Source organism: Nematostella vectensis, chromosome 10 (genome assembly GCF_932526225.1).
Source record: "Nematostella vectensis chromosome 10, jaNemVect1.1, whole genome shotgun sequence".
In the NCBI taxonomy this organism is placed as follows: domain Eukaryota; kingdom Metazoa; phylum Cnidaria; class Anthozoa; order Actiniaria; family Edwardsiidae; genus Nematostella; species Nematostella vectensis.
Window position 1 is genome coordinate 2,780,270 of NC_064043.1, and position 23,926 is coordinate 2,804,195.

Sequence of the window (23,926 nt, forward strand, 5' to 3'; positions counted from 1 at the left end):
ATAAATTATGCATAATTAGGAAAACATGAATCAATGAATTTTTTACTGATTTACATATTAAGGATAACATAAACGATTATTAGTGTAATATCAATACTAATTAATTATTCGTCACGTGACCTTCGATAATCCGGGACTTAACATCGCGCATGCGCACCACCTCTGAGCGCGCATGCGTAGTTCGTATAGACCTGGCGCGAAAAACCTCCGACGAATTGATCATCGAAATGTCTTCTACAAAGGGATAAAAACATCCTTCGAAAAGTATCCAGGTCGCAGGGGTTCCTAATCCGAGGCGCAAAATGAGCGAACCAGTTCCTGGTAAACCGAAAGGGTAAGTTTTCTGCTAGTGTCGTGACGCCATTGCGCATCTGACTGAAGGTTATGTTCGGCGTGATGGTTTGACTCGTTGTGTGACTCGTCCACTTTCTTTTGGTCGCAAAGTAGGAAGAAACTCGACTCAATCATCTCCAAGCTGCGACTGAAGCCTGCAGAAGCCTGTGACTCCGAGGAAGAAAGCGGCCCTGTGGTAAGCGCTAGTTTCAGCAGTCCTCGCTAGCCATGTGATTAAGTGTTGTCATGTCAAAGTCTACTCTATTGTGAAAAGAGCGGCAAATTCGGTCTGTGTTTTTTAATCGATCGATCTTCCCTAAAGTACTGCTGTTGTCTCAAATGGTTGTTTGCTTCTTGGTAAATACTGTATAAATACATTAGACGTTATCCTTAAGACCTCTAAATGGTTAACTTGCTGATCGAAGCGAGATATATTATGAAATGTGAAATTTAGTTCCGGTCAGATTCGGGTAGAATGTTTCGTTCGGGTGGTCGCTACTGCGAATATGGAGTGATGAGCCCGAAAATGCGAAAATTGAAATTTTCAACCCTCGAACATACAGTGAAACTATGGAGAACACTGGAATATAAAGTTATTGCTTAAAATCGATTTGAAAAGAGGCATATTCACTCATATGTACAAGTACCGGAGCTTTCGTATGTATTTTCGTATGAACCATTAGATTAGAGCGAGCCTTCGAACCATTTGGCAAATGTAATTTTATCCCTCCATTATCGCTAAAATAGAAAAATAACCATTTTCGCTCTATAGGAATATCAAAAGTCTTATTTGATTAATTCTCTTCTCCTGTCTATTATCATGTATCATATCTTTGGGTATCCTGTGGTTGGTCTATTAATTCTTCATTATTCTTTAAATTTTCTTCTATTTAACTATTAGACTCTTAGTTCGAGTTTTCTATGAGTCAATAGATAGTCAACGAGTTGCGTAGCCAAAATCAAAACAGGGCATGCTCTTTTAAAATGGTGTGTTTCTAGTGCGTGGGCGAGCGCATGCAACCTGTGTTTGCAGCGTGTGCAGATAAAAAAAAAATTGAAAACTTTAGATTCAAAACCCGGTAGTCTTCTTTACTTTAAGTGTCCTTTTGTAAGGATTTGAATCAAGGTTTTTCGTCTCTTTCGCTTCAAGTCGCTTTTTTGCCAGCTTTTTCGCTACTCACTATTTTTGCCTCAATAGATAGTGAGTACAGGAGCCAATCAAATTGTGAGACTCGTGATAGTATGTGAGTGGATTTATACTAATACATTATATGGGGTTCGTATGGATAGCTAAAGACGCATTCTTGCGCAAGTTAATAAAATCTGCAAATTGGGGTTTTTGATCAACACATGAAAAAAAGGCTGTGGTGTCAGTAGTAGACCCAGGTCAAGTCATTTGTGACAGAGATTGAGATGTCAATCAAATACACAAGAAAATATATGCACAGGCTATACTGCTCCAATTTTCGTGTCTTGTTAGTTATTGCTGAATATCATTGTTTAGGTACTAGTTTGCCCATCATCTTTATATCTTAACCTGGTAATCAAATGATTATTTAAAAGAGGAGCGTCACGCCTTCTCTAGCCCTCTGAAACGGATAGCCCGGATTGATCTCTGAGAAGGGGGAAAAGTGCCGTTGATAAATCTTCAAAATTCTTTCTGTTTTACTGCCCATCCGAAAGCTAAATCCAAGTTTCTGTTACAAACAATGTTTTTTCTTATTAGTTAGCGTTTTATTTTCAAGGATAATCTTTTTCTGATTCAAAAATCAGTAGATGAAATTTTGAGTCGTTTGTGAGGTTTAGCAAGCGAGCAGAGGTCCAGCGATCACTTTTTGAAGTCAAATCAGGCACAAATTTGGATCGAAGCAAGTACTCAGTATCTTTATTAGGAGGGATATAAAATATTCAATGCCGACAAGAATAATATCATTGGTAAGACTTTTTAGTGCAAGGTTTATTTATTGCATACTGTAGGTAAACACAACTTGAGGTTTGTTATTCTTTTCAGAGTTTTGCTTTTTCTTTCTCTTTCTTATCTCCTTTTTATCTAGAATTTTAAAAATTCTAGATAAAATGGCTACATTAAAAATGGCTACATTCCCTCGAGTGTGTGCTGTTTAAAAAACCTACAAATAACAATATTTTAATTTTTTTGCATATAATTCCCTGCTTCACATAGTTTTTGTTTCTTGTGTTTAGTCAAAACAGGAAATTATACCTTTTGTATAGCCAAAAATTTGCAACAATTTTGAAAGCTTTGTAGTAAACTCAAAGTTCAATCAAATTAAATTATCTTTCAAAATTTAAAAGCTTATCTATCCTTTCTTTTGGCTAGATTGCTATAAGTGATAGGTTATAATAACCTTAATCTGTATTCGCATCAAAACTATGGAACAGTTTAAGTCTAGATGCCAGAAAAGTGGACTCTTAGATGTTTTAAAATTAATTTATGGAACAAAGCTCTACATGATCAAAATATTTTGCAACATTTTAACTTTTAATTTTTATAGTGTTTGATTTATGTTTATTTAGTTTTATATAGCTTAATTATATATATATTATATTGTTTTTAGCTTTTTAACTTATTTTATACTGAAGAAGGCCGAAGGGCCGAAACGTTTAGTAAATTTTTAATAATGTCTAAAAGCTGGGAATCGTATCATCTTTCTTCACACTACTATATTTATATTTTCGCTACTGAGCCCTGGTATCTTGGATCCTTTTAGATAGACTGGCTGTTGGCTGACGGGAATTTTCACTCAAGTTTATATATATATATATACTTCTCTGCCATTTTTATCATATATTTTTAGTAAGTGTAATTGTAAATTTTTAGTATGTAATATTATAGGTGAGGGCCACAAGGTTATTAGCCAATTGGCTATTAAGTGCTTCCTCTTTAAATAAAGTCTTTATTATTATTATTAATTAGGCTAAGAATGGGACAAGTTTGTTTTAATTTTCATTGTATTGTTTTCAGCAATCAAAGGGCGGCTTGGAGGAAGTGATTGACAGTGGTGGAGAAGCACTTGATAGTGGGGAGGAGCTTAATATAAGACGCAGGTCTAAAAGGTTTGTGTAATTCATATAAATGTGTGGTGGTCTCCCTGTTTCATTCCTTAATCACATACTCTTTTTTAATATCAGACTATGATTGGATGATGTGAATACTGTAAGTTTTCTGATTGGTGGATAGTCTGAAATGGCTGATGGATTTCAACTGAATATTTAGCAGATACATGGATTCTTCAAATATGATGGATCACAGATCTACTGCAAATTAGACAACACATTAGATTTTTAGGGCTGGTTTAGTCTGAGTTTGATAGAGTGGCATCTTGCCTGTCTAGACGGATAAAAGTGAAAACGGCTCATCACCCCTATTCCCCCATAACTATCAACATGCTGACATAATTACACATGTGTGCCCCTGGACTACAAGAATCTTGAATTTTATCTTGATGGATGATATTATCAATTAATTTAGGATCCTGGGACCCTATATGTGTTTTCTAAACTGTTTACATGTTTTATAAACTGTTTACACTATAGCAAGTCTAAAAGATTCTTATTTGTTCAAGGCTATCTGTGTGTTCAGTTTTTATTCTTTAGTGACAAAGATCAAATTATGTGTTATTCCGTAGAAAATCTGGAAAAACCGTCCACTATCAAAGACTTGTGATAAATGATGATGATGATGATGATGATGATGGTGTGGAAGCACATGCTTTAGATGACCTCCCACCGCCAGAACTACCACTGGAAGATGCTGGTTCGATCGAGGACACCAATATCACTGCCGAGGAGGTGCCTCCCTATGACAACATTGCTGACCTTTTGAGTGATGGCCCCAGGCTGGTTGAAGAAGAGGAGACTGTGGTTCTCATAGTCCCTCCAGAAAGCATAAAAGTCCAAGCCGCAGCGGTAGAGGGTGATGAGTTAAGGGATTTATCAGAGATTGAAGAAGAACATGAGGAACACAAGCCGAAGAAGGAGAAGAGAGATAAAAAGAAGAAAGACAAGAAAAAGAAGAAAGAATACTCTGAGGAGCAAGTAGAGGGTGCAGGTGGGTGATGTTATTACTGCCATTACCGTAGGTGTATGTGTGGACGGAGCCTTTGTCATTACTGCCATTACCGTAGGTGTATGTGTGAACGGATCCTTTGTCATTACTGCCATTACCGTAGGTGTATGTGTGGACAGAGCCTTTGTCATTACTGCCATTACCGTAGGTGTACGTGTGGACGGAGCCTTTGTCATTACTGCCATTACCGTAGGTGTATGTGTGGACGGAGCCTTTGTCATTACTGCCATTACCGTAGGTGTATGTGTGGACGGAGCCTTTGGGAAGGCTCTTAGCAAGGGGTGCGTCATTACTGCCATTACCATAGGTGTATGTGTGGACAGAGCCTTTGGGAAGGCTCTTAGCTAGGGGTGCTTTTCTTTTCTTGTAAAGCTGCAACCCAGCATTCTTGACTCATCACCCTATACTATTTACCGCCCTGTCACACTATTGATATGTTTGAAATCTCTTTATCATTTCTTCCCCAACACATGAGGAAGGAAATTGTGGAAGCCAGTCAGAGTAATTATGATCTGATTTCTGTTTTCATTTTTGTGCTGAGTTCGAAGGAATTTTAGTCATTCAAGTAGTCATTCAAAGATGGTAGTAATTTGTTTTGTTTAGTGGGGAAATCAAGTTTTCCGAGTTTTGTACTATCAGAGCTCACTGTGCTTTTATTTCTTTCAGCATCTGCTGCAGAAAGCAATGAAGAAGGTGAGAAAGAGAAAGAAAAGAAAAAAAGCAAAAAGAAGAAAAAGGTGGCTGACTCTGATGTATCCATGGACGAGGATGGTAAGGAATGTACCATCTTAAACATGAAAATGACAAAAAGCTGTAAATGCTGGCCCAAGTTGGGATGCTATATTCAATAACAAAATGTTTATAATTTAATATTTATCAAACAATAATCTTCTTGTTTACTTTTAGGTCTCCCCAAACGAGTAACATGTACAGCATGTGGGCGGCATATTAACCCGTCACATGGCAAGATTCTACGTCACCCAACCCTTAATGTACTGGTTTGTAAGGTAAGGACATCAATGAACACACTGTATGTTGTAAATTATACATGAGGATATCTTTAGGCCCCGTGATATGGTATCATGCATACATTTTAACATATACTGCTGACATTCTTGCTTGACTTTACAATATGTTAGCCTTTTTGTCCGCCCAATTGTCGGCTGTCTATCTGTCTCTTGTCCATGTAACAGATATGTTTGTAATAGTAATGGCTAGTTCACCCTAGGATGCCAGCGCATGCACAAACACAAGAACAACACAAGTGAAAAAAAGGACTAAACACAAGTGCTTGTGCTTGTGTCCTAAAGAGAACCAAGTTGCATCCTAAAGAAAACCAAGAATGTAACAAATTTTTTTTAATCTCCATTTTAGAAATGCAACCAGTACTACAACTCTGGTCCATTCACTCGTGATGAGTATGGGATTGAGGAGCAGTGTCGCTGGTGTGGCGATGGAGGAGCTCTCATATGTTGTGATAAATGTGAGAAGGCGTTTTGTCAGCCTTGCATTAAGCGGAACTGCGGTAAAGCCTACCTTAAGGAGGTTATGAATGCCCCAGACGACTACCACTGGAATTGTTTCTCCTGTAAGCTAAATAACCCACTTCCTGCTGTTGCCCAGCTCCAAAAGCGATGTAACTATGTTATGGATATTCTTGATAGTTTGAGGTCAAGGAAAGCCCCATTTAAGAGCAAGATAGGCCAGCCAAATGTCATAAGTGGACCAACCCCGCTTGAAAGAAGGAGCCAGTTGAATACATTGAGCGGCACTCTTGGAATTAAAGTCGAAGGGTGGTTGTCATCCCCTGAAAAGAGCCCAACAAAAAAAGAGTTCTCAAAAGTGGTTGAACCACCACCATTGTTATTTGATGATTCGGAGGCTGGTCCAAGTAATGCAAAGCAGGATGAGAAAGGTAAGGAGAAAAAAGCTGATAAAAGAAGTGATGAACCTCAGGATAAAGAGGACAAAACAACAGGCAATGAGAAGGAAAGGCCTGGTCGCATGATTGTCAGGTTGGATGAGGTTTCTTGCAAGACTAAGAAACAAAAAGAACAGGACACTAATGGAAAAAGCAGTGATGAGGATGGAGAAGGTATTGATGAACCAAATTTGCTTGAGAGAATCAGTGAGATGTCAAGAACTGAGGAGGGAAAGTTGTCAGAGAGGACAGAAAATGAGGGTAAGATAAGTGAAGGTGAGGAGAAAAATGAGGGTGCAGGTTCATCAACAATTAAGACGAGCAGGATGCTTCGCTCTAAGAGCAAGGTTATCAGTGAAATTACTAAGGAGGCAGGTAGTGACTCTGGGTCAAGCAGTAGCAGAAAAGAGACTAGAAGATCAAAGAAGAAAAATAATGAGTCAAGATCCTCTGATACAAAGGAGGTCAGTCGGCATGGGAAAACAGACAAAAAGAACAATGATAAAAAAGATGATGAATCGTCTAGGAAAGATAAAGTACAAGAAGAAGATGATGATGTTGACGATGACCAACCAAATGAAATGGTAAAGCAAGAGTCTGGGCTTGATTCTAAGGATGAGTCGGAGGAAGTGGAAGAGAGGAGAACAACAAGAAGTGGCAAAACAAATAGGAGTGGCAAAGATAGTCAAAGCAAGCTCACGACTCAAAGCAGTGCTAAGGAGAACACGGAGGAGGTGAGTAAAAGCAGCAAAAAGCAAGAAGTTATTATTCTTGATGATGATTATTCTTCAAGTGAAGAGCCAGTTACAAAGAGAAAAACCAGAAGTGAGAGAAAAAGAAATGAACTGGTCAAAAAAGAAGTATTAAGCGGGAATGATAGTGAATCATCTTTGGAAAAGCAAAACAAAAAAGGAACCCAAAAGGGTAAAAAAGGAAAACAAGCAAAAACTTCCCCTGAAAGTGACAGTTCAGAGAGTTCAGATGATGAAAATAGAATCTCCACTCTGAAAGTTCGGTTTGGATTTGCAAAAGGTGCTCGATCTTCAAGATCTAAACATTCTAATTCTGATTCTACATCAAAGAACAGAAAGAAACCAGTTAAGATGGAGAAAGTCAGTGAGAATGATGAGTCAGACAGTGATTTGGTTTCCAAAAAACAATCAGGGAAATATTTATCTAAAAACAAGAAGACAACTCCACTGAATACTAAGTATGACAGCAAAAGTGAGTCAGGGGACAGTGATTTTGTTTCAAAGAAACAGTCAAAGAAAAATGCTACTTCTAAGAACAATAATAAGACTCCTGTAAAACCTGAGGGAAGTAGTGGAAGTGAAGAGTCTGATAGTAATTCTAAAACTAAGCCTTCAAATAAGAAATCTTCTGTAAAAAAGAACAAAAAGATGGAACAGTCAGAGTCAGAAGAAAGCAGTGATAGTGGTCCCAAGAGGAGGAAAGGAAACTCACAGAAACGGATGGTCAACCAGAAAAGCACAAGAAAAAGACCTAGACCTGCTAGCAGTGATTCATCTTCAGCTGAATCGCCTGAACAGTCATCAGAAGAATCTTCTGAGTCGAGTGAAGAAGAGAGTGCAAGGAAACAGAGGCTACGAAGAAGACAAAGACTTGAGGATTCAGACGACTCAGATGGCGAAGATACAAAAACAAAGAAGTCCAAAATTCAAAAACAAAAGAAAACACCCAAACGGAGACGGACAAGGGCAAATAAGGGCAAAAGCTCCTCGGAGGAGCCAAGTGAGTCAGAGAGTGAAGAGAGCTCTGATGATTCAGAGGTAAAAAAGAGACCTAAACGAAACGCAAAGAGGAACCAGAAAAAGGGGAAGATGGCAAAGGGAAAAAGAAAGCGCGTGAAAGAAATGTCGGAATCTGAGGATGAAAACGAGGAAGAACCAGACACTCCGTCAAAATCTAAAGGTAGACGGAAGATCAGGAAGCTTCTTACAGATGAAAAGCTAGGGGAAGAGACCAAGAAAGCAAGACGACTTGAGGAAGAGAGGCGCCAGAGACTGCTCGAGAGGACACAAAATCTTTCTGAAGACATGCCAAATATGGACTGGAAGGTTGACTCCTTGGTACTGGAGTCTGACCCGGAAACCAAGGAGCCTATCGTGGAGGTGAATAAGCACATTGTCAAGTACCTAAAGCCCCATCAGTGCAAGGGGGTGCAGTTCATGTACGACTGCTTGGTGGAGTCCGTGAAAGCATATAAGAAGGGTGAGCCCGGCAGTGGCTGCATCCTTGCTCACTGCATGGGACTCGGGAAAACTCTGCAGGTACTGAACTGTTGCTATTTTTCTCGCTTTTTTTCATGTTTTCTACAACAGTGATTTTAATTTAGAGGAACATTTTAGGCAGGAGTGATTGCCTATGAATGCTCAGTCTTATTATTGTATATGACAAGGAACACATGAAGTTTATATTTGGCTAAACAAGGTGCTCCCCTTGCTATTTTTATCTGTTTCAGACAAAAAAAAAACCATTTTAATATGCTGCCAATGAGTTCTTGAATCAATGCAATTGCTTTTAGTTGTTGTCATTTCTGCTAACATTATATTTAGATCATGGAAACTTTGTACAGTAGTTCATTAGTTAATCCAGTATCAATTTGTTTTTGCAGGTGGTGACCCTTGTTCACACGCTGTTCAACAATAAGGAACTGGAGTTCACCACTGCATTAGTTGTGGCACCACTTAACACCCTTCTCAACTGGCAGGTGGAGTTTGAGAAATGGCTAAGTGTGGATGACAGGATGGAGGTAAGTAAAACATCTAACTTCATTTATTTATAGCACTTCATACTATGAAAAAGATGTGATGGACACAGCAGAATGTGGCTCCAATCACCAGTCACAAAGTACAAACAACAATAAAAAAATACATGTAACAATGAAGGCAATGATCTATAAGCCTAGTAATAACAACTTGGACCAGTCACAAAGTACAAACAACAATAGGATAAAAATACATGTAACAATGAAGGCAATGATCTATAAGCCTAGTAATAACAACTTGGAGGAATTACGAGGCAATGTGCCAAGCTATATTTTGGGCAGTTTTCCACAACAAACAATTGTCTTGAAGAAGATACAAAGTATTTACAGCAGATTTATAGTAATTTTTACTGTGATAAAAACACCATATGTTCAAGTGAAATATGTAACATCGTTTGCTGTGCTAGATGTTTTATTCTAGCCTTTTTTCTGTTACATATTATGGAGCATTTGTCCAAGCCGCCTTTTCCTATATTTCAGGTTTATGTGCTCCAGGAGGTGGGACATAACAGCTGGCGGCGCGCTGACATGCTAACCCAATGGCAGAGATATGGTGGTATTATGATCATGGGGTACGACATGTATCGCAACCTCTCCCTCTGTAACAACGTACGCAGCAAGAAGGTCAAGAAGATCTTCAAAGAGACTCTAGTGGATCCAGGTTTGTACAAGACTGTGGGCCAGTATCAGCACAATGTTTACTTTGAAAAACTCAAGAGCAAGAGTACAGTTTTCCCTTCTATCGGCACTCTATTGCTATTTGTCTTATTGTGATAGCACTGTGTTTGACACTACTACTCTTATCTGGGGTTGATATTAAGTAGAATGCTGTTTTTTTTTATTGCACATTTATACTGTATTTTTTCTGGATTGTTTGTTGTTGTCTCTATTCTAGCAAATGTCCTCTCTAGTTAGAAAAATTGAATTATTTTCACTTGGTCGCAAAAATGGAGACAATTTTCCAAATCTTTTATTTTCCTCCACCAGGTCCTGATATTGTGATATGTGATGAAGGGCACATATTAAAGAATGACGCGTCTGCCATCTCTAGGGCTCTAAATGCCATTAAGACAAGAAGACGAGTTGTACTGACTGGGACACCATTGCAGAACAACCTCATTGAATGTAAGTTCCACCACAAACAATGTTAACCATCTGGTGTTGATCACCAAGGCATCGTTGGCCTCACAAGTTAATCATCAAGGCAGCATTCATCTGTTATAAGAAAATAGAAAAAGATCAGTTGGCACGAAAGTCATTTGAAAGACTCAAAGAAAGTCTTTGAGATCAAATGATATTTTTTCCAAGATATAGTTAATTTGACAAATGCCAATCTTCAGTGTGTGTCAGTAATTAAAGTTGACTCCCTACCAATGTTACATGATGGATGAACTTGAGATTAAAGCTTAGGTAGCTAGTGTTTTACCCAATCAGTACATCATTACCATTTCCCCCTTATAAGATCACTGCATGGTGAGCTTCGTCAAGCCGAGCCTGCTCGGAACAAGAAAAGAGTTCATGAATACGTTTGGCAACCCCATTCAAAATGGCCAGTGTGCAGACTCAACCCCCAGTGATTTCAGAATCATGAAGCAGAGGTGTCATGTGCTATTCAAGATGCTGGAGGGATGTGTTCAGGTACCCAACAAGGCTGCTACTGTATTTGCTGTATGCTGTCTGTCATCTTAGTGTTATGCGGTCTTTCATCATCTTAGTATTATGTCTACTGCTTCATCATTATCGCTAAACATATTTTTTTACCCGGTTTTGAAATCAGTTGGGTGTCCTGATGATGATGCTAGAAGTCAACAAATAAACCTTTGTCGGATCATCCTTGAATGTCGTGATATAGCATGTACTCAGTAGAGATTCTTGCAAAATTCATGCCTCTGAAAGCTAATGGCTAATATGTGCTCATCTCCAATAGAAGGATGGATGAAAAAAAAACACTTATCACTGTCGTTTGCCATTTTTGATTTCTTAGTTGTTTTAACATTTATTTATGGTTTTCATTTGCTTTTCATAGTGTTTGGGCGGGTCGTAATGAAGTATTATTTGGTTACACCAGCTTGTGTTTGTGTTTTAGAGGCGGGATTATTCGGTGTTAACACCGTTCTTGCCGGCTAAGCATGAGTATGTTATCAAAGTAAGACTGAGTGAGGCCCAACGGAAGTTGTATGAGCACTACCTCAAAACGTTTGTCTTCCCAGAGGGGGATGTTACAAAGAGAGGTAAGATTGTTACTTGTGCAGCAAATTGAAAAACAGTGCAGGCAGGGAATGTAGGGTTAAGCTTCGAGTTTATTGTTTAAGGTTGGTTCTCACTTTGACGTAAGCTCAAGCGCAGCACACGTAATTTCCTGATTCTAACTGGAACGCAAGCGCAAGACGAAGCGCAAGAGAATGCAACTATTAGATTTTCTTGCGCTTGTGTTTGACCGATTCTCACTTCTGCGCTTGTATCCTAGTGAGAACCAACCTTTGCAGTTGATATGGACTCATCCTAAAGTGCCTTGTCCCTTTAGGTGTGGGTCTTTTCTCTGATTACCAAGCTCTAATGCGTATATGGACGCATCCATGGTGCCTGAAGCTGGAGGCCATTCGGCGGTCAATGCGTATGACATATGATGACTCGGACGACAGTCTTGATGGCTTTGTTGTACACACGGATGAGGAGAGTGAGTCGACTGCAGAGAGTGAGTCTGAGGAGGACACGGATGCTAACAAGGGCAGAGGGAAGAGTAGAAGGAAAGAGATTGACACGAGTTCTGAGGAGGAGCAATCCGATGAGGTGAGATGAGCTTGAATCTTTTTTATACTGTAATTTCCTAACAATTTATGAAAGAAATCCAATTGCCCAAGAGTTCCCAACCCATTTGCTATAATTAAAGTAGTCAATTGTGAAAAATTTTTTATGGACACGAAAAAGAAAGCAAGATTATATGGGGAAGTAAAAAGCTTAAAAGTTTAGATATTTTACAAGTTTTGCTGAAAAGTTGGAATAAAAAAGTACAGGTTGGCTGCTTGGTTGGTCGCAAAGGATTATGTAAAACAGTCAATTTCCAATTTTTAACTCCTTAATAAACCTACATACATTTTGTTACAATTTACTGTATTCCATCACTCAAAAGATTAACTTAAGGTTAGGTGGAATACTCAAACCAAAGAGAAAAATTATTAACAGTCAATTGTACCGTTTGCTATATCTTATCATGAGAGATTCACTTAAAAAATGTGTGGATTACTCTCAACACAAAGAGAAAGTATTGTACAGAACCCGAAATGATCCTGGGACCCGAAACGATACGGAAGAGTCCCAAAAATCAACCCCAAGGAATTGCGGTACTGAACAAAGGGAAAGCAAAAGAAATCAGTTGCAATTCTTAAAGCATAATTAAGAATTAACGGCGACTCTGTTTCTAAGCAGCGTAACTTAAAAAACTCCAATACTAAAAAAATCCAATCCAATACTTCTATTTATTACAATGCCCCGGTGGTAAACCAATAAACAGAGTCAAAATCAAATACACAACTTTAGCGAAAGGAATACAACATATATTTACCGACACATTTTAGGCAGTGGTTTGGCCGAGAAGATGAAATGACAAAAGCACACTGAGTAATGCACTCTAACAACCCTTTTACTACCGTTTGCAAAAAAATAAAGAGATGGGGCTTTTGTTGAAAGCAATATTATGTGAGTTTTGAATTTCCTCATGTATTTGTGCGTACAACCCTCGTACAATGATCTCATGATAGGTATTTCATTGACCGAATACAAACAAACATGAAAAAAAATAACCTTAACATATTTTGCTTCCTATTGTTTCGGGTCCTGGGGTCAGTTGGGGAACTTTTGGGAATCATTCCAGGTTCTGGGATCATTTCGGGTGCTCTACAGTATAAAAAGTCAATTTGCAATTTATAGCTTACACCATCACTAAAAAGGCGTACAATGTAATTTTTATTTCTATTCCAGGATGAAAGCAGTAGTGGAGATGAAGTGATCCCTGAGAAAAGGGCGTCTGGTACGGCACGCAAAACTCGTAACAGCCTCCAGACCACACGCTCTTCCAAGCCTAGTAAGGTCGAGATTGACGGGGAGGATGTGGTAGAGGTGGATGCAAAGCCTGGGCCGAGTGGCGTTGAGTTAAATGGCGACCCAGCTCTCGGAAACACGCGTTCAGGCCAGAACTTCAAGGACGACGAGGTTGAAGCAGAAACGGAATGGTGAGGCATCAGGCACAAACTATTCCAGATTTTGAATAACAGCAGAAATGAACTATTTTACAGTCGAGTCTTTGTATAACATGCCTTTATCAAGCGAATATCTGCTGTATAACAGTTGCTTTACTTTCTCCCAAATGACCCATAAAACCACCTATAAGTACGCCCAGACTTGCATACAGAAACGTCCCCTTGATTGTTTATGTATGAGTCACTGACAGACTGAGTTCAGTGTTAGGGTGGCCCGCGTCTCTTCAAATGTTTAGTTTATCTCAGAGGAATGATCCTTGAAAGCCAATTTATTTATTAAAGCAAATTTTTAAAGGGTCTCTTTTTTTGTACAGTCGTTTTTTTCCGAACTTCAATTAATCCCTTTGGATCTAACCTAGCATTACATAAACCTCAGAATAAAGTTTTTGAAAGTATTGGGAAGATCGCACTAATAATGATTGTATGGTGGCGCTGTTATATTATGAACGATTGAGTTGATTGACTGAGATGAACAGTCAACGACAACATTTTAATCCAAGATGGTGGACTCACCCTCAAGTCCCGGATGTAAAAACACATAACACAGGGTTCCCAAATATGCCTTAGCTATAACATAATACTACAGGCTCTTTAAAGATGGATGATTTTTTTTGGCAAAGTAACAGGTCACCATAATTGTTATGGTACAACGACTCCATATCAGAATAGACTGAGTATAATGTTAATTGTTTACTGCAATTTTTCGTATGCTGAGAACTCTCAACAATTCCCAAAATGCTAAGACCACTTTTCACTTCAATCAAACAAGTTTTAAATTTCAAGGGTATATGTTTTGTACCCATTGATTAGTCACTGCATTGCATTAAGATGGCTTGGGTGGAAGAGTGCTAAGACTGCTTCTCACTTCAATAATTCAAGCTTTACATTTCAAGGGGATATGTTTTGTACCCATTGATTGGTCATTGAGATGGCTTGGGTGGAAGTCATCAGCGTTTAGTTCAATTTTGACTGATGGAAGCCAAAATATATTGTGTCGCTTGGAATGTATAAGGTTTAGTTTGCAGATTACTCAAAATCGTAGTAATTATAGTCCCTGACAGAAGATACTTAGTATAATGTTTGTTGTTTATAATGTTGATTGATTATTGTTTATGATTGATTGTTTAGGTATGATGAGTTCCTGACACAAGAGGCTGAGTATAACGTCGAGCTGAGTGGCAAGCTCGTCCTCCTGCTAGAGATCCTGGCAGATGCAGAGGCTGTCGAGGAGAAAGTCCTGGTCTTCAGCCAAAGCCTGGTTTCCCTTGATCTTATTGAGCGTGCCTTAGGGGGCGGAGAAGTGGGCGGTGACCGTGAGAACTGGTGCAAAGGGTGTGACTACTTCCGTATGGATGGCTCTACAAGTGTCCAGTTAAGACAGAGATGGGCAGACATTTTTAACGACCCTGACAACAAGACGTAAGTGTCTAAAACATGATAAAGCCAAGTGATAAAGATTAATCACTCCATATAGTCTGAAGCCAGGAAGCCAGTTTCGAACATCACCTACAAGGACTGATAGCTCTGCCAGCTTTGTAACTGTAAAACACTAGCCTTGCTAATTTCAATGTTTATGTGAACAGTATTTATTTATTATACAGATGCCACACCTATTCTGCAATTCATTTTTCAACTACAACAGAACTAATTAAACCATATTATTCGGTAACCCTGCATAAAGGAATTTTTATCTTTGTGACTCATTGTAAAATTAGAGAGATGCTATTCTATTCACCAGTGCACGTCTGTTCCTGATCTCGACCAAGGCAGGAGGACTGGGCATCAATCTAGTTGCTGCTAACCGAGTGATAGTGTTTGATGCATCCTGGAATCCTTCACACGATGTCCAATCCATATTCAGGGTGTACAGATTCGGGCAGACGAAGGCTGTCTACGTATACAGGTTTCTCTCACAGGTAATCCATAAAAATCATAGAAATCGCTTTGCATACTGATTTCTAGGAATTTTCATGTTACTGCAATTTCCAATATCCTGGGAACTCACAAGTAGAATCATGAAAAAACGGTTACATTACTCTAACATAACGTAACTGGCTGTGTAAACATCAGTTTGTGGATGTCACTAAAAGTAAAATAACGAAAGTGCTAAAGTATGAGTTATTGTCATCAATGGTAATAGTGTATAACCTATATTTATAATGGTTTCATTTTAGGGTACAATGGAGGAGCGTGTGTACGACAGACAGGTAAAGTGCAATGGATTTTTGTTGGGGTTTAGTTAAGATAGAGGCTAGTGTTTCTTTGTTTGTTGTTTGCTCAACAAAGATTAAATGCTTGCTTGACTTTGTTTGATCCTGCAATGAAATTCTTGCTTGACATTATTTGATCCTGCAATGTCTGTTCGATTTGGAATTATATTTGATAGCTCCTCGTTTTATTTTTGATGTCAGTCTCAACCTTTCATTTAACGTTTGGCTATAGCTTTATGTATCTGTTCCATTTGACAGGTGGCCAAGCTGTCGATCTCCGAGCGCGTGGTCGACAAGCATCAGATAGAGCGCCACTTCACAGCTGCTGACCTTGCTGAGTTGTACAAGTTCGACCCCGACGTGCTGGATGAGACAAAGAACAAAGAGGACATCCCTAGCCTGCCCCTACCCAAGGTGCTGTCAATAAGGCTGCCTCAACTCCGGGCCCAGGGCATGGAGTGTTGAGGAATAGCACCATGGAAATAATTCACCCTCTGTCCCTTAGGATGAAAAAAGCCCCAGCTAACACTTTATGGATCCCACATTGCACACACAAAAATGTCAAGCAAAAAATTAGTTTTTTTTAGTGGACAAAGATTTCTAGAGATACTACAGTTACACCAAGACAAAAGTGGCATCTCAAAACAAATTCCAGTCTGTTCAATTCTAAGTTGTTGCCCAAATCTGCCATAAAATATGGATGGACATATCTCAACGTGACTCCATAGGACATGGTCCGACCGTTAGCTTAGCCACAGGGCCATAGCTAGCAAGGACAGTACCCCTCCCCACTTACAGATACTGAATTTCACAGAGGACAGCAAAATGTCGTTTTTACCTAGCTTAGCCTAAGTTTTAATCTAACTATTGTTTTGTGTCTACAGGACGCCATCTTAGCAGACCTCATTAATAGGATGCACCCACAGTGGATCGTAAAGTACCACGAGCATGACTCATTGCTGCGGAACATTGAGGAGGAGGAGCTTACTGAAGAGGAAATGAAGATTGCCTGGAAGGCCTACCAGGACGAGAAGGAAGCTGCCAACAACCCCGCATGTAAGTTGCGATAGCTTGGGAGAGAGAATCAAATATATAGTGTTGCCCTGAGAGTGCCAGTCAGACATATAGTGATGCCCTGAGAGTGCCAGTCAGATATATAGTGTTGCCCTGAGAGTGCCAGTCAGACATGTAGTGATGCCCTAAGAGTGCCAGTCAGACATGTAGTGATGCCCTGAGAGTGCCAGTCAGATATATAGTGTTGCCCTGAGAGTGCCAGTCAGATATGTAGTGTTGCCCTGAGAGTGCCAGTCAGATATATAGTGTTGCCCTGAGAGTGCCAGTCAGACATGTAGTGTTGCCCTGAGAGTGCCAGTCAGATATATAGTGTTGCCCTGGGAGTGCCAGTCAGATATGTAGTGTTGCCCTGGGAGTGCAAGTCAGATATACAGTGTTGCCCTGAGAGTGCCAGTCAGATATATAGTGTTGCCCTGAGAGTGCCAGTCAGATATATAGTGTTGCCCTGAGAGTGCCAGTCAGATATATAGTGATGCCCTGAGAGTGCCAGTCAGACATGTAGTGATGCCCTAAGAGTGCCAGTCAGATAAGTTGTGATGCCCTTAGAGTGCCAGTCAGATATATAGTGTTGCCCTGAGAGTGCCAGTCAGATATGTATTGTTGCCCTGAGAGTGCCAGTCAGATATATAGTGTTGCCCTGAGAGTGCCAGTCAGATATATAGTGTTGCCCTGAGAGTGCCAGTCAGATATATATTGTTGCCCTGAGAGTGCCAGTCAGATATGTAGTGTTGCCCTGGGAGTGCAAGTCAGATATACAGTGTTGCCCTGAGAGTGCCAGTCAGATATATAGTGTTGCCCTGAGAGTGCCAGTCAGATATATAGTGTTGCCCTGAGAGTGCCAGTCAGATATATAGTGATGCCCTGAGAGTGCCAGTCAGACATGTAGTGATGCCCTAAGAGTGCCAGTCAGATAAGTTGTGATGCCCTTAGAGTGCCAGTCAGATATATAGTGTTGCCCTGAGAGTGCCAGTCAGATATGTATTGTTGCCCTGAGAGTGCCAGTCAGATATATAGTGTTGCCCTGAGAGTGCCAGTCAGATATATAGTGTTGCCCTGAGAGTGCCAGTCAGATATGTATTGTTGCCCTGAGAGTGCCAGTCAGACATGTAGTGATGCCCTGAGAGTGCCAGTCAGATATATAGTGTTGCCCTGAGAGTGCCAGTCAGACATGTAGTGATGCCCTAAGAGTGCCAGTCAGATATATAGTGTTGCCCTGAGAGTGCCAGTCAGATATATAGTGTTGCCCTGAGAGTGCCAGTCAGATATGTAGTGTTGCCCTGAGAGTGCCAGTCAGACATGTAGTGATGCCCTAAGAGTGCCAGTCAGATAAGTTGTGATGCCCTGAGAGTGCCAGTCAGACATGTTGTGATGCCCTGAGAGTGCCAGTCAGATATATAGTGTTGCCCTGAGAGTGCCAGTCAGACATGTGGGGGTGCCTAGCGGTTATAAATCAATGTATTTTCGCAGTTGTTTTTTTTCTTCATTTTACACTTCACGATACCATAATCTTTTCTGCCTTCAACACCATTGCTTTTAGAGCCACCTTGAAGCAAGATCTAGATGTTTTACTTTATCAGTGTTACTTTCATTCTGCATTTTGGCATTTATACACTAGAAAAGAAAACCAGTGTTTCTTTCATTCTTTCTTTTGGCATTTATACTATAGAGAAGAGAACGCAGACAAACAAGGAAAACCCATGGCCAAGTATGCTGTCTACTAGATGACCTGCATACACATTTTGTACTTGCAAATAAAAATTATTTGTCTCCACAGATGCAAGACAGCTGGAATACGAACGATACCAAGAACAACAACGACTGTACCAACAACAAGCCCAACAGATAGCTCAACAGCAGCCAGGCAGCTCGAGACAAGTCCCGTTAGACCCAGTGGTCTTGCAACAGATCCAAAGAATACAACAGCAGCAGGCTGACAGACAACGACGCTTCCAAGAGGAGATGCAGCGCATTTCACAAGAAAGACAACGATTCTTACAGCAGCAATCCAGTCTGCAAGATCAGCAGTTCTCCTGGCAGCAACAACAGCTTCGCCAACTAGAGCAGCAGATGCCAAGAGGGCCAGCCGATGCAGCACGGACAGAACAGATGAGGCGTCAAATTTTGGACAGAATGGGCACCCATGTTCCCGTCCATGCCCCGCCTCAGGTCGCAACAGGGGCAGCCTCTCAACATCCGATGGTGAGATTTATCTCACAACAACAGGCACAGAATTTGGTAGGCACTGGAACACCGGGAACAAGGCTTATTGGAGTGAATGCACCCACACCACAGGCCAACGGTCCTAGTTTGCATAGCATCGGAAGCCAGGGAAGGTCGATAATCCCTCAGACCAATGGAATGCGTCCAGTTTCACGCCCATAGTTATGAAAGGAGGGGAGGCTGATTTGCTGATATGGAAATGACATTCAGCTACTTTAGCCAGACAAGTATCAGATGAGATAGAGCTGTTATAGCCAGTATCAAAAAGACGTTTATTGGCATTGTGCTACTCACACGTTGACTGATCACACAATAAAGAACCCTAATAAAGCATTGATGCCTAGTGTGAAGTAGACATAAGCCAACCGAGAACTGTAAAGTGAACCATACACTGACACCAGGCTGGCAGGAGATGCACTGTTCCTGTTAACACCACCTAGGCAGTGACACAGGCTTATTGGAGATGCACTGTTCCTGTTAACACCACCTAGGCATTGACACAGGCTTATTGGAGATGCACTGTTCCTGTTAACACCACCTAGGCAGTGACACAGGCTTATTGGAGATGCACTGTTCCTGTTAACACCACCTAGGCATTGACACAGGCTTATTGGAGATGCACTGTTCCTGTTAACACCACCTAGGCAGTGACACAGGTTTATTGGAGATGCACTGTCCGTTTTAACACCACCTAGGCATTGACACAGGCTTAATGTTTATTGGAGTTGCACTGTCCGTTTTAACACCACCAAGGCAGTGACACAGGTTTATTGGAGTTGCACTGTCCGTTTTAACGCCACCAAGGCAGCGACACAGGTTGATTGGAGTTGCACTGTCCGTTTTAACACCACCTAGGCATTGACACAGGTTTATTGGAGTTGCACTGTCCGTTTTAACACCACCAAGGCAGCGACAAAGTTTGATTGGAGTTGCACTGTCCGTTTTAACACCACCTAGGCAGTGACACAGGTTTATTGGAGTTGCACTTCCTTGTCTTGGTCATCCTGTAGCTAATTTTGGTCCCATTGTTTGGCTAGTGTTGCTTCCAATTGGGAGGTCTCTGGTGTTATGGTGTCTAAGAAAAAAGACTGTTGTGTCATCCTAGCTAAATACCAAGTGTGAGAAAGCATCTTATTCCCATCTGCTGATAAAGAGATTTTTTTAGATATTTGTATATATGTACCAAAGGACTGGCTCCATTAGAAATTTAAAACAAAGTAATATAATTTTGCTCATAGAAGACTAATATGTATTCGTCTTAAAAATAAATTACCTTCAAATGCAAAGTCAACTGACCATTTCATGTATATTTTTCTTCAATCGATAGGATTCTTCGACACAGCACAACCTGTGTAATTGTTATCACAGGCTTGGCCACATCTTAGTGTGACCCCTAGTCAGTAGTTTTCTGCATAGTAAATACTCATTTATATAGCAAAATCTTAGTTATATTTACATTCTATATCAGAGCTGTAGCAGGGGCTGGCATGTGCCCCCCCCCCCCCCCCCAATATCTTTAAAAAAATAATAGGAAATGTTTCTGTATTGTGCCCTCCCCCCCCCCCCCCCACAATATCTCAAAGCCTGTTACTGCACTGTATATCCTAATATATGACATCCTAGTTAAAGTGCCAGTTAATCATATGTAGACATTTATATAGAGTATTTTTCGTTCATTATAAACCTGCCAGTTAATCATATGTAGACATTTATATAGAGTATTTTTCGTTCATTATAAACCTATCTGTATCCATATGGATAATCAACAGTGTTACTTTGAAGTTAAGCAAATAAAAAAAAGTTTATCACAGATTTTGTATGTTAAAAATGGATTCACCAATCATCGGCAACCATAAATAGGCTCCCAGAATTGGGTTGGAAATAAAGTCTGCACATTCACCTCATTAAAAAATTGTTATCCTTGTACATAAAGGACAACAACTCTCCCCTCCCCCCACCTATAGAAATAATAACACACTGAAATTGCTGGTTTTAAAACCCCCATCAAATACCCAGGTTATGCAACATGGACTCTCCAAGTGCTACCTTAAAAATAGGTGTATAATAAATAATTGAAAATGGTTTCTCACACTGCACAAAGACAAAATAGGGAGTGTTTTGGTGACATTTTACTACCCATATTATATATCTACATTTAATAAACCGTTTGAATCAGTCTGTGTCCATCTCTATACTTGATTCCTGCCCATGGTAAGTCTTAAGGTGTTTTCTTAAAGAGCTTGGGTCTGTGTATCGCTTCTCACACCCCTCTATCCTACAATGATATGGCTTTCTCTCATAATGAGTCCTAGTGTGCTTAAATCTGTCACTAGAATTAGAATATCTCTTGTCGCAACCCTCAATAGGGCAAGAATAAGGTTTTTCTCCTGTGTGTGAACGCTGATGGATTTTCAGATTCTCCAGTCTAGAGAAGCTTTTCTCGCATGAATCAAAAGTACATTTATGGGGTCTTTCACCGGTGTGTGTCCGCATATGGATAAGCATTTTATACCGTGCATTAAAACCCTTGCCATTACGATTGCAACCTTGCCACCGACAGCGATACTCTGAGTCCTTGTCAAATGTGATATGGTATTCATTAACATGATTTACGAGGTCATCTAGTGTTAGGAAATGATGGCAGCAGCTCTCCCACTTGCATTGTTGCAATTCTGGTAGCTCATTAGATGCGACACCATGAACTATGGTAGGCATTGGCCCTTCTGAGGTGACTTGGTCATGGTCAAAGATTTGGCGCAGGTAACACATGCCACTTTGATTGGTGGTCACGGCTATACCCTCCCCCGCACAGGTGGTGATCAATTTATTATCACTTTCACTGATTCCAGACACTGCTGTTGTTAGCTGTGGATAAAGAAACAGAAAAAGAACTCAGTACAGAGAAAAATAAAAATGATAGACCCAATAACAGCTGCTAACGGTGTCTACAGCCTGTTGCCACCCAATCCAGATCATGAGATGATTCCTTTGGGTGGATACTTTCGTTTTCACATACACCCATGCACTTGGTTGAGTAAGAAAAATAATATAATTGTAACCACTCAAAAAATCATCACATGATATGAATTAGGTGGCGAAAATCTGTAAACACCATGAACCCACTGGGTCTATTACACCCAAAAAGTATAAGTATCCAGTTAATGGGTAAACTGGAAATCTCACAAAACAATCAAATAGATGCTCATGTTATTCTTTCTCAGTTTAGAAAGGTAACCATGCATGTTAAAATCAAGGCCTGTTGCATGACTAATGTGATAAAGAAATTAGTGAGAAGAAGACACACTTATAAAATATCAAAATTATAAAATATTTCTTGATTTGTTAAAAAAATTAGAATTACAAGGGTATGATCTGGACTGACCCCAATATATGCCTGTCCTGGCTCTACTTTAGGAATCAAGATCCCATCAGCATCTTGTTGATCACCATACTCAGCACCCTCTAGAGAACCAGTAGTTACCGGTGACGGGGATGTTGGGCAGAGCGTTGAGAGGGCTGATGTTGTCAGGACAACCGCCTGGGGCAGAGCAACACTAAGACCAGAGCTTATGATAGCAGTGTCCTGCAAGAGGACGCTTGAGTTACATGTGATCACCTGACCATCCAGGTCACTATCCAGGTTGTCAGCGTGGGGCAGCTCATTATGTTCACTGATGACGGGAGAGGGGGGGAGAATCTCCACTGAGTGTATATTGGGTATGGAGATGTTAATGCTTTCCCTCTGGGTGTCATGCATGCTGGTTAATCCCTCATTGGACATAACATTCTCCATTGCTGGCCCAGTATTCCCAGACATGCCTGATGCTGAAGAAACAGGAGACTTGCAATCACTTTTTTCAGTCTCCTGGATGACTAACACTGAGTCGTCGCTTGGTTCTTCATTGTTACACAGCCTCCCATGCACCATTGAGATGGGCTGCGCATCTAGTCCACTTGTCGCTGAATGTGCTACATTACCCACAGACTCATCTTCAGCTTTTATCAATTTCAAGTCATTTTTCTCATTCTGAACATGTAAAATTGAAGGATTATTATTTTTTGAGTTATGCATAGGCTGATATGTTATTTCTATGCAGAATTTATCTGCTTCTGTGGAGTTTTCATCAGGTTTACTCTCTGCATGGCTATTCTTGACTTTTTCCTTTGCCAATGACTGCTCCATATTAGCAATATTTTCAATCAATACTGTGGAAATAATAAACATTAAAATATCAAAAAAAGGAGATTTCAGTGTATTTTGTTACCTTGATATGACATTTACAATAGAACAAAATTCATTGTTGCTCTGCTGAGTAACAAGAAATAACAGAGACACATCACATAGACTCTACATCTTTATTAGAGGATAATAATATTTTGAATTCCGCATGGGATTTGGTAAGATGTCTTTTATCAAATGCATATTCACTATCAAACATGTGTTAAAATGCAAATGATCCCCAAGAGGTCGCTTTGTACAGTCTAATATCGAAATTTCTAGTACAAGTGAGGGTTTCTAAGAGGGATTCTTCTACCTAAAGCTACAGAAAAAGAAACTTTCAATCGATTAGTAGCTCTAAACCCTTACCCCCACACTGAACAATAACAATTTCCTCGCGATAATGCACAGAAAGAAGTACGAAGCCCAGATTACCTATCACTCTTCCAATAATAAAATCAAGACAAAAATATCATCATTTGTCAGTATCAATGACAAAATTTAAGTATAAGATTTCTAAGCTGTCGATGTAAAATTCGGCTATCCACCGCAGCAAGACATTTCTGGCGGGGAAACCAGTCGAGTACACAAGAGAATGCCTAAGATCTGGGCATTGTTAGAAATACATGGGCCGAAAAATTTTCGATACGGAACCAAGAAGTATTCACCTTCGCACAGTCGTGATGGAACAGCGAGTATTGTGTGATTCTAGGCCATTTTTGGTCGGAGGTTTTCTACGAAATTTATTCCATATTCCCGTCGTGACAGCTAAGCACCAAGCCTTGCCTCGATCCCACGGGAGTATTTATATTTCGGGA

The 23,926-nt window shown here is 40.1% G+C and overlaps 2 protein-coding genes across 4 annotated transcripts; one reads left to right on the plus strand and one right to left on the minus strand.

Moving 5' to 3' along the window:
* The first annotated feature begins 192 nt into the window (after window positions 1-192).
* Window positions 193-20,699, plus strand: LOC5516487 (transcriptional regulator ATRX). Of its 3 annotated transcripts, XR_007313913.1 has the most exons (21): window positions 193-334; window positions 445-529; window positions 3,317-3,408; window positions 3,981-4,402; window positions 5,087-5,191; window positions 5,327-5,427; window positions 5,795-8,632; window positions 8,977-9,114; window positions 9,610-9,790; window positions 10,117-10,254; window positions 10,592-10,767; window positions 11,216-11,360; window positions 11,654-11,919; window positions 13,108-13,358; window positions 14,514-14,804; window positions 15,124-15,301; window positions 15,560-15,592; window positions 15,854-16,009; window positions 16,480-16,651; window positions 18,444-19,756; window positions 19,859-20,699. XR_007313913.1 is itself a non-coding variant. In XM_048733287.1 (20 exons), exons 1-20 carry the CDS (start codon window positions 303-305, stop codon window positions 19,049-19,051), a joined length of 6,408 nt encoding a protein of 2,135 aa, XP_048589244.1. In that variant the 5' UTR covers window positions 193-302; the 3' UTR covers window positions 19,052-20,699. The 3 variants fall into 3 exon arrangements, 2 of the variants coding, with proteins under 2 accessions (XP_048589244.1, XP_048589245.1); XM_048733287.1 differs by having other exon boundaries at window positions 18,444-20,699; XM_048733288.1 differs by having other exon boundaries at window positions 196-334; window positions 448-529; window positions 18,444-20,699.
* A 304-nt stretch (window positions 20,700-21,003) lies between these two features.
* On the minus strand, window positions 21,004-23,907 carry LOC5516435 (zinc finger protein 143). The gene is made up of 3 exons (XM_001636447.3): window positions 23,777-23,907; window positions 22,272-23,095; window positions 21,004-21,754 (listed from the first exon to the last, which is right to left on the minus strand). The coding sequence occupies exons 2-3, from the start codon at window positions 23,070-23,072 to the stop codon at window positions 21,062-21,064; spliced, it is 1,494 nt and encodes a 497-aa protein (XP_001636497.3). The 5' UTR covers window positions 23,073-23,095; window positions 23,777-23,907; the 3' UTR covers window positions 21,004-21,061.
* Window positions 23,908-23,926: the final 19 nt, after the last annotated feature.

Excerpts from the sequence above, each read along its gene's own strand:
- LOC5516487 (XM_048733287.1), top strand. The coding sequence starts at position 303 with ATGAGCGAACCAGTTCCTGGTAAACCGAAAGG. Across the intron at positions 3,409-3,980 it reads ATAAGACGCAGGTCTAAAAG|AAAATCTGGAAAAACCGTCC; the intron begins GTTTGTGTAATT and ends GTTATTCCGTAG. Across the intron at positions 13,359-14,513 it reads GTTGAAGCAGAAACGGAATG|GTATGATGAGTTCCTGACAC; the intron begins GTGAGGCATCAG and ends TTGATTGTTTAG.
- LOC5516435 (XM_001636447.3), bottom strand. The coding sequence starts at position 23,072 with ATGGAGCAGTCATTGGCAAAGGAAAAAGTCAAGAATAGCCATGCAGAG. Across the intron at positions 21,755-22,271 it reads CAGGACAGGCATATATTGGG|CTAACAACAGCAGTGTCTGG; the intron begins GTCAGTCCAGAT and ends CTTTATCCACAG.